Source organism: Octopus bimaculoides, chromosome 2, assembly GCF_046866305.1.
Source record: "Octopus bimaculoides isolate indiv1 chromosome 2, ASM4686630v1, whole genome shotgun sequence".
Lineage (NCBI taxonomy): Eukaryota > Metazoa > Mollusca > Cephalopoda > Octopoda > Octopodidae > Octopus > Octopus bimaculoides.
Window position 1 is genome coordinate 136,691,159 of NC_142929.1, and position 16,603 is coordinate 136,707,761.

Below are 16,603 nucleotides of genomic sequence, written 5' to 3' on the forward strand. Positions count from 1 at the left end.
TGTGGATAAACCTAAGTTTTTGCCTGCTTGATCTGAATGTGACAAGTTAGCGTTAAAACATGTTTTTTATTGATTCAAAACAAACCCCAAACTTCTATATCTATAAATTATTTTATTTCAGCAGTTCTTAAATTCAGTTTCTTTTATATTAAGCATATTTCTGTCATCTGTTTATGTAAAAATAAATTTTTTTTTATCATTTTAGGTTTCATTCACCAGAAAACAATGATTAAAATTATTTTTTCGCTAATATAAAAAGCTTCTTGTTGTTTTGATAGGTTTAGTGGGCAAAACAAGGTTTACCGTATTTTAAACGTTTTCTTACATCGATTGTTTTTTTATTATTATTATTTTGAAGCTGAGCTATAGAAGCATTTCTTTGAACTCAGCACCGATCTTATTTACTATTCATTATTGCCATTACTTAGAAAACGAAGAAAATAGCTTCTCATCCATTTATACTCGTGTTAGCAATTCAATACAGAGCATTTCCAAACGTCGATTAACATGTTATTTTGAGGGCAGCGAGAAAACGATAGACTGTGGGTCGGGCATAAATTGCTGAAGAAATTTTGGCTGCAAGCGAGAGTTTAAATTTATTTGCAAAATCCATCATTTCTATACAACTGTAAAAGCATGCATTTAATTAAATCAAATAAACAACAGCAAAACGTGATGCAGCATGGCCGCTGCCAATCCAGGTGAAATTAATAAACCAGCTAATTCGCTTGCCTTTATATATGCATACGAATGCTAGTTATATATAAATTGATAAACCTGGGAGTTATAATATAAAACCTGCAGCAACATATTTTAGATGATATTAACTGCTATGTATGTATTTTATAACATCAAATTAAACAATTCCATTACTTCAGCTGTAACAAGGTAGCTAAACGTTTTTAGGTTAGAATTGAAGAGGTCTCGAATTTTGTCATGTAACGATATTTTATCTCTTGTCGGTATTGATTTAACAGCCATTCCAATCTTGACCACCCAATTCGACTGAATATCTGCGATTACATTTTTCAACACGACCTCCCTTAAAATCAAAACAAACAAAAATAGTAGTGTGTGTACTGGAAGTATTTGACTGTTATTTCTAGCAGCCTGGGCGATCGCGTAGATGTTTCCTGGTTGGCTTGTCCTGGCCTTTTCTCTAATTTTTAAACAAATAACTCAAGGCATTTTTATCCAATTCTGTAATGATTCTTGTTAATCCTCCACTCCTCTTTGTAACAATGCTTACTACTTTAGGCACAAGTCGATATGATCCCAGTGTTCAAATGGTACTTATTTTATCGACTACAAAAAAAAAAAAAAAAATGAAAGGGTAAATCGAGCCCAGCGGAATTTGAACTCAGAACGTAAAGACGGACTAAATGCTACTAGGCATTTTTCCCGGCGTGACGTCCACCCTGCCAGTTCGTCACTTGACTCTTACTCTTTTACTTGTTTCAGTCATTTGACTGCAGCCATGCTGGAGCACCGCCTTTAGTCGAGGAAATCGACCCCGGGACTTATTCTTTGTAAGCCTAGTACTTATTCTATCGGTCTCTTTTTGCTGAACCGCTAAGTTAGGGGACGTAAACACACCAGCATCAGTTGTCAAGCGATGTTGGGTGGGGGCAACACAGACACACAAACATATACACACACATACATATATACACATATATACGACGAACTTCTTTCAGTTTCCGTCTACCAAATCCACTCACAAGGCTTTGGTTGGCCCGAGGCTATAGTAGAAGACAGTTGCCCAAGGTGCCACGCAGTGGGACTGAACCCTGCACCATGGGTATTTGCCATTGAGAGGTTTTCCATACCATTTATCAGTCATAATATCTAAGGCAGCAGTTTGTAAACATAAGGACACAAGAAATGTGTCAAGGCCAACAGGAAGCAGTGCAGCTTCCTAGGTCTAACCAACAGTAGTATTATTCCCTTCAGGGGACTGTCAGATTAAGTTGGCTTCATACAACTACTTCAGGTATACTTTTATTATATCAAGGATATCAAGAACAACTGACTGGCTCCCGTGCTGGTGGCACGTAAAAAGCACCATTTGAGCATGATCGTTGCCAGTGCCGCCTGACTGGCTCCCATGCCGGTGGCATGTAAAAAGCACCATTCGAGTGTGGTTGATGCCAGTGCTGCCTGACTGGCTCCCGTGCTGGTGGCACATAAAAAGCACCATTCGAATGTGGTCGATGCCAGTACTGCCTGACTGGGCCTCATGCCAGTGGCATTTAAAAATGCTCCCACTACACTCTCGGAGTGGTTGGTGTTAGGAAGGGCATCCAGCTGTAGAAACTTTGCCAGATTGGATTGGAGCCTGGCGTAGCCTTCTGGCTTGCCAGTCCTCAGTCAAACCGTCCAACCCATGGAAAGCAGACATTAAACAACGACAACAGTGATGATGATGATGATGATGAACTCTGGGTCATTTATAGCAACTGTTTATCCTTGGCAGTGCTGTCTCTTCTGCTAGTATGTAATTAAGACATACTTCATTTCACATATACTGTAATATATTGTCCTGTATATAATATCTAATATATAATAAAGACATATTTCATTTCATATATACTATAAAGTATCCATATATATTTAATGTAAGAAATAATGATATATTTCATTTCATGCATATTTTCATAGGTTTTCATACATTTCTCTGGCATGCAGATGACACTGTAGTTTAATATAGAACTGTATAATTGCAATGCATTTGTCTGTCTCTTTATAATACATAATATGATATACATTTTATTTATCTTCTTACTTGTATTTTGAAAATAAATGCTTAAAGTTGTGTACATATGATATGCAACATTACATACCTCCCAAAATGATCATAGAAATATATCATCATCATCATCATCATCAGTCTGCTTTCCATGCTGGCATGGGTTGGACAGTTTGGCTGATAACTGGTAAGCTGGGGAGCAACACTAGGTTCTGATCTGATTTAGTAAGGTTTCTACGGCTGGATGCCTGCCCTTCTTAATGTCAACCACTCCAAGAGCGTAGTGGGTGTTTTCTTTTCATGTCGCCGGCACGGGTGCCAATGACCTGACACAGGCATTGGCCACAACTACGGTCTCACTTGGCTTGACAAGTCTACACAAACACAGTATATCGCCAAAGGTTTTGGTCACCTGTCACTGCCTCCATGAGACCCAATGCTCGAAAAGTTCTTTTTATGTGCCATCAGCATGGGTGCCAGTCAGACGGCACTGGCATCAGCCATGACTACGATTTTACTCAGTTCGACAGGTCTTCTCAAGCACAGCATATTGCCCAATGATTGAAGGATGTTTTCAACAGGTCATTTACACGACAGTGGCATTGACCACAATTACGATATGTATATGGGTGAAGGCACATGGTCACTATACCATCGGCTGGATTCCTGGACCAGGTGGCACTTTGTGTTCTTGAGTAAAACACTTCATTTCACATTGCTTTGCAGAATCTATGGCAGAAATGTTTTATGCGGTCTGATCAATAAGTCTCCAGACTATTGCTATAGTAATGAAGCTAAAGCATGGAGAGTGAAGCTGCTTCGCACAGATTGACCTTGGACTCTGCTGTGTATGCACGCTAAGTTTTAACATTCTAGCCCACTTCTGCTGTTTACAGCAGTGCTTGGAAGGAAGGTGTGTAGTGAGTGATTGTTGTATTGACCATGGTAGAGAAAGTTGTGATGGTGATGTCTGCTCAGAGGCCTTTCCAAAGCTTTCATTGTTCTCGACACAATCCAGGAGATCTTGTGCAACTGAAACCTGAGTGTCGTAAGGCGGCGAACTGGGAGAAATGTTAGCACGCCGGGCAAAATGCTTAGCGGTATTTCATCTGCCGCTACGTTCTGAGTTCAAATTCCGCTGAGGTCGACTTTGCCTTTCATCCTTTCGGGGTTGATTAAATAAGCACCAGTTACACACTGGGGTCAATATAATCGACTTAATCCATTTCTCTGTTCTTGTTTGTCCCCTCTGTGTCTAGCCCCTTGTGGTTAGTAAAGAAATATGAAACCGGAGTGTCATTTTGGTCAGCTGAAACCAGTTTTGGCACAAATGTGCCAGGCACGCGTCTAATACCCAAATCTTCAGTGATAATGGACTGAACTGAACTGTAACTAATCTGCACATCCTCTGATAACTCACGGATGGTGATTTGACAATTTCCCCTTACAGCTGCATGCGCATCTGCAATATTTTTCTCAGTTCTGCTTGTTGTGGGTCTCCCAGAACATTTGTCAATATCGACATTTTTCAGCCATCTTGGAAATGTGCGAACCACTCATACACATGTGTGCGGCTCACACACTCCTCTCCATACACTTTCTTAAACTTTGCATAGGCCTCAGAACAAGCATCGCCATCACAACTTTCTCTCTCATGGTCAATGTAACGATCACACACTACACACCTTCCTTCCAAACACTGCTGTAAACAGCAAAAGTAAGCTAGAACTTAGTGCACCTGCACAGGAAAATTCAAGGTCAAACTGTGCCAAGCGGCTTCACTTTGCGTGCCTTAGCTTCGTTACTATGGCAACAGTCTGGTTAATTATTGATCAGACCTTGTACAGTATATATCTACAATCTGAGTTCAAATTCCACTTGCCTGGAAGGCAATTGATTACTGCTCCAGTGTTCATGCAAAGTCTAGCTATGATAACCAACGTTCCAGTTATCTAGTTTAGAGCAGTAGGGGAAGGTTTTGACAAATAACAAACATTAGGCGTAGGAGTGGCTGAGTGGTAAGTAGCTTGCTTACCAACCACATGGTGCCGGGTTCAGTCCCACTGTGTGACACCTTGGGCAAGTGTCTTTTACTATAGCCTCAGGCCGACCAAAGCCTTGTGAGTGAATTTGGTAGACGGAAACTGAAAGAAGCCCATCATATATATGTATGTGTGTGTGTATATGTTTGTGTGTCTGTGTTTGTCCCCACCAACATTGCTTGACAACCAATGCTGGTGTGTTTACGTCCCTGTAACTTAGCGGTTCAGCAAAAGTGACCGCTAGAATAAGTACTAGGCTTACAAAGAATAAGTCCTGGGGTTGATTTGCTCGACTAAAGGCAATGCTTTAGCATGGCCACAGACAAATGACTGAAACAAGTAAAAGGGTAAAAGAGTATTAATTGGACACTTGCAATTCACAAATAACCAGGTTGCTCCTTATCTTCTAAGTATGGTTAGCAACAGATCTGGGGCTTTTAGCAAACCCATCCAGCCAGAATAAAACTCTTATCAGTGACTGTATCAATCTACATCAAGACAATGAAACGCAAGTCAAGCTGAGACCATAACTTTATCTGTTTTTTTTTTTAGCAGAATGGAGAAACATTTCAAAAATGAAATTAAAGAAATTACCAATGACCATTGTTGCTTAGTGTTAGGTCAGTTCACTTGTCAGACTGATATGCTCCAGTTCTATATTTAAGAGATGAGGAATTATGTGCATTACTTACATTATTTACATTTGATGGATATTTGTCCTCATCTTGTCTGTTGTTAAAACAACGTTTCGGCTGATATACTCTCCAGCCTTCATCAGGTGTCTTGGGGAAATTTCAAACCTGGGTTCTCATCTCTAAGGTATTTTTCGATGTTATTATTATTATTATTATTATCATCATTATTATTATTATTATTATTATTCAGGTCATATGCCCACGGGCATATGGCGTAGTGGTTAAGAGCGTGGGCTACTAACCCAAAGATTCCGAGTTCTATTCCAAGCAGAGACCTGAACAACAACAACTACAACAATAATAATAATAACATCGAAAAATACCTTAGGAATGAGAACCCAGGTTCGAAATTTCCCCAAGACACCTAAAGAAGGCTGGAGGGTATATCAGCCGAAATGTTGTGCTAACAACAAACAAGATGAGGACAAATATCCATCAAATGTAAATAATGTAAATAATGATATGCTCCAGCTGTGACCATTCTGTTTATTGTTATCTTTTACTTGTTTCAGTTGTTAGACTGTGGCCATGCTGGGGCATTGCCTTGAAGAGTCTTTTGATTGACAGAATCAAACCCAGTATCTTTTTTTATTATGAAGCCCTGGTGCTTATTCTATTAGTCTCTTTTGCCAAACAGCTAAGTTATGGGGATGTAAACACACCAACACCGGCTGTCACGCACATATATACACACAAAACAGGCTTCTTTCAGTTTCTGCTTACCAAATCCACCCACAAGACTTTGGTTGACCTGAGGTTATAGTAGAAGGTACTTGCTCAAGGTGTTACGCAGTGGGACTGAACCTGGAACCATGTTGTCGGGAAGCAAGCTTCTTACCGCATAGCCATGCCTACACCATTCTGTCTATTTTTATTTTTAGTTATTGTTTTAGGCATAATGTATCTTGCACTACATTATCTTATGTGTTCTTGTTTAAGGCAGTGATGTGGAGTTTCATTGGGATTTGGTTTGCTGCTATTTCTAGCATGTCAAACAGTCACTTGTATTATTAAAGATTTACTTGATTGTGTAGTGTATTCATTCAAAGAAACTTGGACTGTTCTAAACAATCGACAATTTGTGCCAATAAAAATTTTGGCTCGATTTCAGACAATTTAAGACTGAGGGAAAATACCTCCAGGGCATATGGTCTATATATATTTTTTTAATATAACACAGGATATTGGCTTAAATATAAATAAACTTGCTCACCAATTTGTAATATACAGAAAGTTATCAACCTATTCTTAATAGTGGAACCTTCTGTAGTAAATGTCAGAGATATCCCAGTACATATATTTAATGAAGATATATATATATCATCATCGTCATCATCATCATCATTTAACGTCTGCTTTCCATGCTAGCATGGGTTGGATGATTTGACTGGGGATTGGCAAACCAGATGGCTACACCAGGCTCCAATCTGATCTGGCAGAGTTTCTACAGCTGGATGCCCTTCCTAATGCCAACCACTTCAAGAGTGTAGTGGATACCTTTTTATGTGTCACCTGCATGGGGGCCAGTCCGGTGGTACTGGCAAGGGCTATGCTCAAATGGTGTTTTTTACGTGCCACCTGCACAGGAGTCAGTCCAATGTTTTGTTCACATGCCACCGGCACAAGTGCCAGTAAGGCGAAGCTGGAAATGATCACGCTCAAATGGTGCTTTTTACGTGCCACTGGCACGGAAGCAAGACTGCTGCTCTGGCAGTGATCCCGCTCGGATGGTGCTGCTAGCGCTCCATTGGCACGGGTGCCAGTCATCAAATTTAGTTCAGCTTCAGTCTCACTTGCCCCAACAGGTCTTCGCAAGCTACGTTTAGTGTCCAATGAAGGAAGGTTAGCCACCTACACTTTTCTCTGCAAAATAGGGGTAGTTTATCCTGTTCAGGCTATATTATTAGCATTATTCTGCGATTGAGAATTTAAAATCTCTTCTTTAACTTTCTAAGACATCTCAACTCCTCTAAAAGCAAACTTCGTTTGTTTATTTACATTTGCCGTAATTTGAATTTAATATATATATATATATATATATATATATAGTGAAGGTGTGTGGCTTAGTGGTGAGAGCGTTTGGCTCATGATAGTAAGATTGTGAGTTCAATTCCTGGCAACTCATTGTGTCCTTGAGCAAGACACTTTATTTCACTTTGCTCCAGTCTAACTCAGCTGGCAAAAATGAGTAGTACCTATATTTCAAAAGGCCAGTCTTGTCACACTGTATCTCTCTGAGAACTATGTGCAGGGTACACGTGTCTTTGGAGTGCTCATCCACTTGCACATTAATTTCATGAGCAAGCTGTTCCATTGATCATATCAGCTGGGACCCTTATCGTCATAACCGATGGAGTGCTCCTTCTCCTCATTATATGAGGTCCTATATAAACAAACTGACTGCCTTAACCCTTTGGTATTCAGATTACCCTGTCAAATATAAGGCCTATTTATTCATATTGTTTGAAATTAATCATGTATAATTTTAGAGCTCAGAGATTTCAATGATGTGATTGTTTATTCTTAGAATGACATTGTAAGATAGGTGTGAGATGCTGGATCTGGCCACTTTACACATGGAACAAGTAGAATATTTGGGCCAGATGTGAACTGTTTAAATTCATTGTAGATTCTAAGTGAACCAACAAGACTAGAGTATATTGTTGACGTTCCTGCAGCTGTTACAGCATGAGCGTATAATTTAAACATTATAACACTGCTGGTGATAGAATTAGGAGAGAGACAGCCATGTGGTGGATAATGGAACAGCCTTTAGCTGTAGGGGTTAGTGGTGAATATGAAAATAAACTGGCCTAGAACAGACATGATAGTCACCCAGACTAGGGCTACAAAGGAAGCCATGGCAAGTAGTATGGTGAATGTGTAGCCTCAGTGAAATAGTCATCCATTGACCAGTGATAAAACTTACGTGACTGTGAGTAGCAGATTGAATGACCACAAAAGTTTTCCAATTGACTCAAAAGGCCACAGATTTTGTTTTCTGTTTTCTTGCTGGATGTGGCAAAAGGAGTTGTATGCATTGGTGCTGTTGTATAGCCCTGGATCAACTTGGGTGAACCTATGATCAGAGCCATTCCAAAAGTATTGTGTATTCTGGGATTACATTATCCAAAATGTTTTTGCTTTTCTCTTTTAAGATGGCAGTATGTAATTCATGGGAGATTTGGCTGTTATTTCTAGCAAACCGAGTGATCACATAAAAACTTCCCTTATTGGTTCACATCTATTGTTTATTGGTCACATGTTTTGCCATATTCTGAACGCCTTACTTCCCTGGGTATAGATACATCGAAACTCTGACGCCTGGCAGCTGACTTGGCAGATGCCCATAAAATAATTAACCCTCTTACTAACAATAACTCTGAGCACCTTTTCAAATTCCACCTGTCTAACACCTGTGGACATGTTTACAAAGTCAGAAAACAGCACAGTTCCCATGACTTTCATCAACACTTTTTCACGCTAAGAGTTGCTGAAGTATGGAACAAACTGCCAGCATCAGTTGTTAGTTGTTGGAGAACTGCATGCTTCCTGAGATTTGCCAACACTACACATGATATTCTCCCCTCCATACACACGCAAGCATGTATCTGACTCATACACTGTTCACTTTCCAGACATTTGTACAATACTTCATATGCTTTATACGCACTTTTGACAAGTTGTAGTGCACCTGAGCACTGTATACAATCAGTTCATTATTATTATTATTAAGATAGAAGTCAATGAATATTATCATCTTGAAGAGTTATCTTTCTAAATGTAATAAAAATAAATATTTTACTCTATTTTGCAGGTTGTTGTCATCTGGCTGTTGATCTTCTCAGATTTTTCACCATGTATCTAAAGATTGTCCTCATCAGCATTTCAGCCTTGCTTCTCCAACATATATGCGGTTTTATGTAAGTCATAATCATTGTCCATATTTGTATTCATGTGTGCATATGTTTGTGTGTCTGTGTTTGTCCCTCCAACATCGCTTGACAACTGACGCTGGTGTGTTTACATCCCCCGTAACTTAGCAGTTTGGCAAAAGAGACCGATAGAATAAGTACTAGGCTTACAAAGAATAAGTCCTGGGATCGATTTGCTCGACTAAAAGCGGTGCTCTAGCATGGACACAGACAAAGACTGAATCAAGTAAAAGAGTAAAAGAGAAGCCTACTGCATGTGTGTGTGTGTGTGTGTGTGTGTGTGTGTGTGTGTGTGTGTGTGTGTGTGTGTGCGTGTTTGTTCCCTCTTCACTGCTTGACAACCAATGCTGATGTGTTTAGGTCCCCGTAACCTAGCAGCTCAGCAAAAGACACTGATAGAATAAGTACTAGGCGTAAAAAAAAAAAAATAAGTCCTGGGGTAGATTTGTTTGACTAAAACCCCTTTAAGGCAGTGCTCCAGCATGGCCACAGTCTAATGACTGAAACAAGTAAAGGATAGAAAAATAAAAGATACGATAATAGAAATAGGGGACAAAATGTATCTTTGATAATTAAAACTGATTTAATGGTGAAGAAATGAATGCTGTACATATTACAAGAGATATCATTTATTTACCCTAACCCTGTAAATGATTAACAAGTATTGAGATAACAGATGTATGTGAATAACGCTTCTAAGTCCAGAGTTAGGTGCCAGCTTTAGGTGTTCTGGTAACTTATTGGAACATAGTGTTATGTTACTGTAAGCATTTTCTTATGAGGCTTATCAGGAACCTTTGCTCGAGACACTTACCTCTTGTTTGTTCTGTCTTCTTCTCTTGTAAAAATATATATCTTAAGATCATACACTTCGCTGCTTGTAACTAAACCTGTTCATATTTTTTCACAGCACATAATAGTTTTAAATGTTTTGTTTATTTGATCTTTGTTTTTACATTGGTTTACCCACTTATGACAAATTAAGCCTGCTTTGGAAGCTCATCAAGCGAGAAAGATTAAAAAGAAAGAGAGAAAAGAATCTAGTGGTGTGATAATACTTCAAATGGAGTTATTAATAGTTTGTATGGAGATGGCATTATTTTTCGTTATGAACTTCAATTCTTATTTAAAACTACATGATAATAAACTCTCTTAACCTTATTCAATGTTCTCCTGCTTAATTTTTTTCTCCATAATATAAGCTTTTGAAGATCATAAATTTCTCGATAACATCGGAAAAGTTCAGTTGTCTGCCTTTCCACCGTGGAAAATCGCTCAAAATTTAGATCCATCGCCTCAAGTTCTAGCATAGCAGAATTAATATTCGAGAAAACACTTTTTTGAATTTGATCGTCAATCCAGATTGCCAGCAACTTTTCCATCTCGTGAACGAGACCTTTCCGATGTCTTGTGATGTATGCTTTAAAGCCTGTCAAACTTCTGGCTGCCTCCTTCACTTTAACTTTATCCTTCAAAACAGTAGAGATGGTAGAATGTGCCAGGCCCGTATCGTCTGCGATAGCTCTCACCTTTTTCCCGCCTTCGTACCTTTCCTTCATTGGACACTAAACTCCGCTTGCGAAGACCTGTTGAGGCAAGTGAAATTGAAACAGAACTAAATTTGACGACTGGCACCCATGCCAACGTCATCTCCTTCATTGGACATGAAACTCAGTTTGCGAAGACTCATTGGGGCAAGCGAAAGTGAAATCAGGATGGCACCTGTGCCCAGCATCGCCTTTCTGGCACTTGTGCCTGTGGCATGTCTAAGGACTTTCGAGCGAAATTGTTGCCAGTGCCCCTAGACTGGCTGTTGTGCGAGTGGCACATAAAATACACCATTTTGAGCGTGGCCGTTGCCAGTACCGCCTGACTGGCCTTCGTGCCGGTGGCACGTTAAAGCACCCACTACACTCTGAGTGGTTGGCGTTAGGAAGGGCATCCAGCTGTAGAAACTCTGCCAAATCAGATTGGAGCGTGATTCAGCCATCTGGTTTCACCAGTCCTCAGTCAATTTGTCCAACCCATGCTAGCATGGAAAGCGGACGTTTAAACGATGATGATGATAATGACGTAGTCTGTAATGATTTTCATTTTCGTGTCAAGGTCAATAGCTCTCCATTGTTTCTTGGCACTTCCTGCTGCAGGTGAAGATGTATTCTTCCTCTTTGGAGGCATCTTGTAGTATGGGGTGCAAGAGATAATGGAAAAAAGCGATGAATAGTAGTATAGCTACAGAGAGTGTCACTGTGTTGCCTGGCTGACCACAGGCGGGAGAGTGAGAGAGCGAGCGTGTCGGAGGGTGAGGCTGAGTGCTCGGGATGCACTGCCGACACGACGGCAGTTCTCGTACAGCGCACAATACGACAGTCAAAGTTTTTAAGTTTTTATATTTTGTAAAATATGTAATGACAGCTCGTAAAGTTCATCGTAACTCTGAGTGGTCGTTAAATAGGTAGGTTGTTAAATGAGGACAGTCTGTATATAACACCAATATTTGTTCTTTTTTTATGATCAGGCACAGTCATGGCTGTGTGGGTAAGAAGCTTACCTTCCAGCCACATGATCTTGGGTTCAGTCCCACTGTGCAACACATTCAGCAAACATCTTATACTATAACCCTGTTTTAACCAAATGCCTTGTGGGTAAAATTTGGTAGATGGAAAGTGTGTGAAAGCCTGTTACACCCCCACCCATATATATATATATATATATATATATATATATATATATATATATATATATATATATTTATATAAGGGCATTACTATACAATAACGCCTCACGTTATTGTATAGTAATGCCCTTATATAAATATAAATATATATTTCGGGAATAAATGATTGATTTTTTCCCTTATGAGGTTTTTTTCATGCTAGCTACTTCATAAATTCTTGTAAAAGAATTCGTCCTATTATTGAATTTATATATATATATATATATATATATATATATATATATATATATCATCATCATCATCATCATCATCGTTTAACGTCCGCTTTCCATGCTAGCATGGGTTGGACGATTTGACTGAGGACTGGTGAAACCGGATGGCAACACCAGGCTCCAGTCCGATTTGGCAGAGTTTCTACAGCTGGATGCCCTTCCTAACGCCAACCACTCAGAGAGTGTAGTGGGTGCTTTTACGTGTCACCCGCACGAAAACGGCCACGCTCGAAATGGTGTCTTTTATGTGCCACCCGCACAAGCCAGTCCAGGGGCACTGGCAACGATCTCGCTCGAAAATCCTACAGGAGCCAGTCAGGCGGTACTGGCAACGGCCACGCTCAAAATGGTGCATCTCATGTGCCACCCGCACAAGAACCAGTCCAGGGGCACTGGCAACGATCTTACTTGGCTTGCCGGGTCTTCTCACGCACAGCCCATTTCCAAAGGTCTCGGTCCGTAGTCATCGCCTCGGTGAGGCCCAATGTACGAAGGTCTTGCCTCACCACCTCAGCCCAGGTCTTCCTGGGCCTACCTCTTCCACGGGTTCCCTCAACTGTTAGGGTGTGGCACTTTTTCACGCAGCTATCCTCCTCCATTCTCACCACATGTCCATACCAGCGCAATCGTCTCTCTTGCACGCCACAACTGATGCTTCTAATGTTCAGCTTTTCTCTCAAGATACTTACACTCTGACGGGTATTCACATTGACATTACACATCCAACGGAGCATACTGGCTTCATTCCTTGCGAGCTTACGTATGTCCTCAGCAGTTACAGCCCATGGTTCACTGCCATGTAGCATGGTTGTTCGTACTCATGCGTCATACAGTCTGCCTTTTACTCTGAGTGAGAGTCCCTTTGTCGCCAGCAGGGGTAAGAGCTCTCTAAACTTTGCCCAGGCTATTCTTATTCTAGCAGCTACACTTTCAGCGCACCCACCCCCACTACTAACTTGGTCGCCCAGATAGCGGAAGCTATCGACTACCTCTAGTTTTTCACCCTGGAATGAGATAGAAGTTGTTTCCTGTTTGTTTGCAGTCTTTATTGCACCTGAACATCTGCCACAAACAAAAACTAACTTGCTAGTTAACCTGCCTTTGATGTTGCTGCACCTCTTATGTGTCCATAGCTTGCACCGGGTACATCTTATAGAGTTACTACCTACTCCTTTTCTACATACTGAGCAGGGCCATCTACCTGAAGGGGTTTGTGTTTTATCTACCTTCCTACTTATTAGGATTTTGGTTTTAGCTAGGTTGACTCTAAGGCCCTTCAATTCTAGACCTTGCTTCCACACCTGAAACTTCTCCTCTAGTTCTGATAGTGACTCCGCAATTAGGGCAAGGTCATCAGCATAGAGGAGCTCCCAGGGGCAACCTGTCTTGAACTCCTCTGTGATTGCCTGGAGGACTATGGTAAATAATAGGGGGCTGAGGACGGAACCTTGGTGGACCCCTACCTCTACCCGGAATTCATTTCCAACCCTCACCTTACTGGCAGCATCTCTGTACATGGCTCGCACAGCTCTCACTAACCATTCTTCTATCCCAAGTTTCCTCATTGACCACCAGATAAGGGATCGGGGGACCCTGTCAAAGGCTTTCTCCATGTCAACGAAAGCCAGGTACAGAGGTTTATCCTTAGCTAGGTATTTCTCCTGCAACTGTCTCACTAGAAATAAGGCATCAGTAGTGCTTTTACCTGGCACGAACCCAAACTGCATCTCATCTAAATTGATTCGCTCCCTAATTAGTTGGGCTATGACCCTCTCTGTAACTTTCATAACCTGATCTAACAGCTTGATGCCTCTGTAATTATTTGTATCTAAAGCGTCCCCTTTACCTTTGTAGCAGTTGACTATGATGCTGCTACACCAGTCATAGGGTATGACTCCTTCGTGTATCACCTGGTTCGTAATACGGGTGACTAGGCTATAGCCAACACTGCCAGATATTTTGAGCATCTCTGCAGTGATTCCTGATGGGCCGGGGGCTTTCCCGGTCTTCATACTCTTAATTGCTTTATCTACCCTGGTACTATCAACTCGGATAGCTGGTCCCTCTATTGGGTCGACATAAGGCAGGCTCTCTTTCTCCCATTCATTCTCTTTATTAAGCAATCTATCGTAGTGGCATCTCCAGACCTCTTTCTTTGCATCCTCATTTAATGCAAGCGTACCATCATCCATGCGAACACATTTCTCTCCTACAACATCACTATTCTCTCTCCTACACTGTCTTGCAACACGAAATACCTCGAGTCTTTGGTCCTCACGGCGCAGAACATTGGCAAATCTTTCCTTATCTGCTTCCCCTCTAGCTAAATAAACCTGTCGCCTAGCCTCCCTTCTGGCACATTGGTACAATTCCCTGCTACCACCGTTCTTCCAGTCCTTCCAAGCCTGTTTCTTTTGTCTAATAGCCCTGTCTACCTCCTTGTTCCACCACCACGTTACTCTGGGTTGGGAGGGGACCTTACACCACCCACAAATCTGGTCGGTGGCTTTCAACAGGTTGTCCCGCAGAAATCTCCAATTGTCTTCCACGTTGTATGATGCTATATCCCCTTCTATTTCGTTAAATGCTTCAAGTAACTTGTCTCTAAGTCTCTGTCCGTTTGCAGGGTCTTTAAGCTTCCACACCCTTCTTCTCCAAGCCTGTCTAATTTTGGGCACCCATTTTGCCTTGATCCCAAAGTCGCTAACTACTAATCTATGTTGTGGGGTACATTCTTCGCCAGGGTAGGTTTTGGCATTTATAAGCCGCCCTCTTTCCCTATTTCTGGCGAGGATGTAGTCGATTTGGCTAGAGTGTCTGCCGGAGCGGTAGGTGACTAGGTGACTGGCAGGTTTCCTGAAGTTGGTATTGCAGACCATAAGATTGGTTGCATCACAGAACTCCAGCAGTCTGGTTCCCTCCTCGTTGCGGGAACCGAAGCCATAGCCTCCATGTATGCCATGGAAGCCCCCAGCACGACGTCCGACATGACCGTTGAAGTCTCCAGCCACAAAGAGAAGGTCCCTGTCACTCGTCGACGAGGTAGTTTGCAAGAGGGTGTCATAGAATTGGTCTTTCAGACCATCTGGTAGCCCAGGTTGAGGTGCATAGGCTGAGATGACAGTAGCTAATCTATGATGAAGCACTAGTCTGATCTTAAGTACTCTGTCACTTACTCTAACGACCTCGATTACCTTATCCACCCATTTCTCCGCTAGAAGTATTCCTACGCCCCCGACCCCGTCAGTGTTCCCTGCCCAGAAAATCTTGTACCTGTGTTCTTTGCCTGTGAGGAACCTTGCAGAACCTCCTCTCCATCTTACTTCCTGGATGCAGCACATATCTACGCATCTCCGTTCAAGCATCTCAACAATTTCACCAGATCTACCTTTCAGCGTGCCGACGTTGAGAGTGCCAATCCTAACAGTATGGGTGTTGGGGGTGTGGGCTTGTAGCCTGGGAAGGGGAAAAGCAGTGTCGTGTACCTGAAAAGAAAACTTGCAATTGGAAGAATTCATAAGCAAAACAGTACCTACAACCTGCAAACATTTCTCAACCTTAATGCGCTACCCAAAGGTAGGGGAGAGGATGGCCAAGGCCACTAGATGGGTTCCGGGAGACAGCCGAGGTTGACAGGATGGCAGAGGAATGAACTTCCGGTGGAGGGGGCGGGATGACAGAGGAATGAACTTCCGGTGGAGGGGGTGGGATGACAGAGAAATGAACTTCCGGTGGAGGGGGTGGGATGACAGAGGAATGAACTTCCGGTGGAGGGGGTGGGATGACAGAGGAATGAACTTCCGGTGGAGGGGGTGGGAGGGCGGGTTACCGCCAGCGAGTAGATAGGGCTCTTAATTGTAGATTTTAAATATTTGAGAGACAACAATGCATAAATCGTAATTTTTAAAAGAGCAATGAATTCTGGGTGATTAGAATATAACGTAGCATGAATTTAGGAAGCTTAGAAAATGAATAAGCATGAATTTAAGACAACAACTGAATTCAATTGAATTTCATGGAGAGAAACAAGATAAATAATAGGGGGCAACTAAAGCGCGAAGGTATTTATGAGATGTTTGAGGCCGTAAATAAATAAAAAATCTCTATCTTATCTGCATCTTGAGATTTCGTCGTAGTATGTCAGCGAGATAATTTAGAATGGGTTTCTCATTTATATATAGCCAGAACCTGAAGACCTTAAGGAAAAACTACGAAAGAGAGAGAGAGAGGATG

The 16,603-nt window shown here is 41.5% G+C and overlaps 1 protein-coding gene across 4 annotated transcripts in view; it reads left to right on the forward strand.

Annotated features, from left to right (window-relative positions):
* The window catches only part of LOC106873488 (serum paraoxonase/lactonase 3), a 70,550-nt gene that overhangs the window by 41,338 nt on the left and 12,609 nt on the right, over positions 1 to 16,603 (forward strand). For 3 of the 4 annotated variants that reach the window (XM_089347767.1, XM_089347766.1, XM_089347765.1), the window contains exon 2: positions 9,304 to 9,409. In XM_089347767.1, the coding sequence (XP_089203893.1) occupies positions 9,345 to 9,409 (65 nt within the window). In that variant the 5' untranslated portion in view covers positions 9,304 to 9,344. Of the gene's footprint in view, positions 1 to 5,390; positions 5,412 to 9,303; positions 9,410 to 16,603 lie in introns of those variants that run through there. The other variant, XM_052965626.2, reaches the window with a different exon arrangement.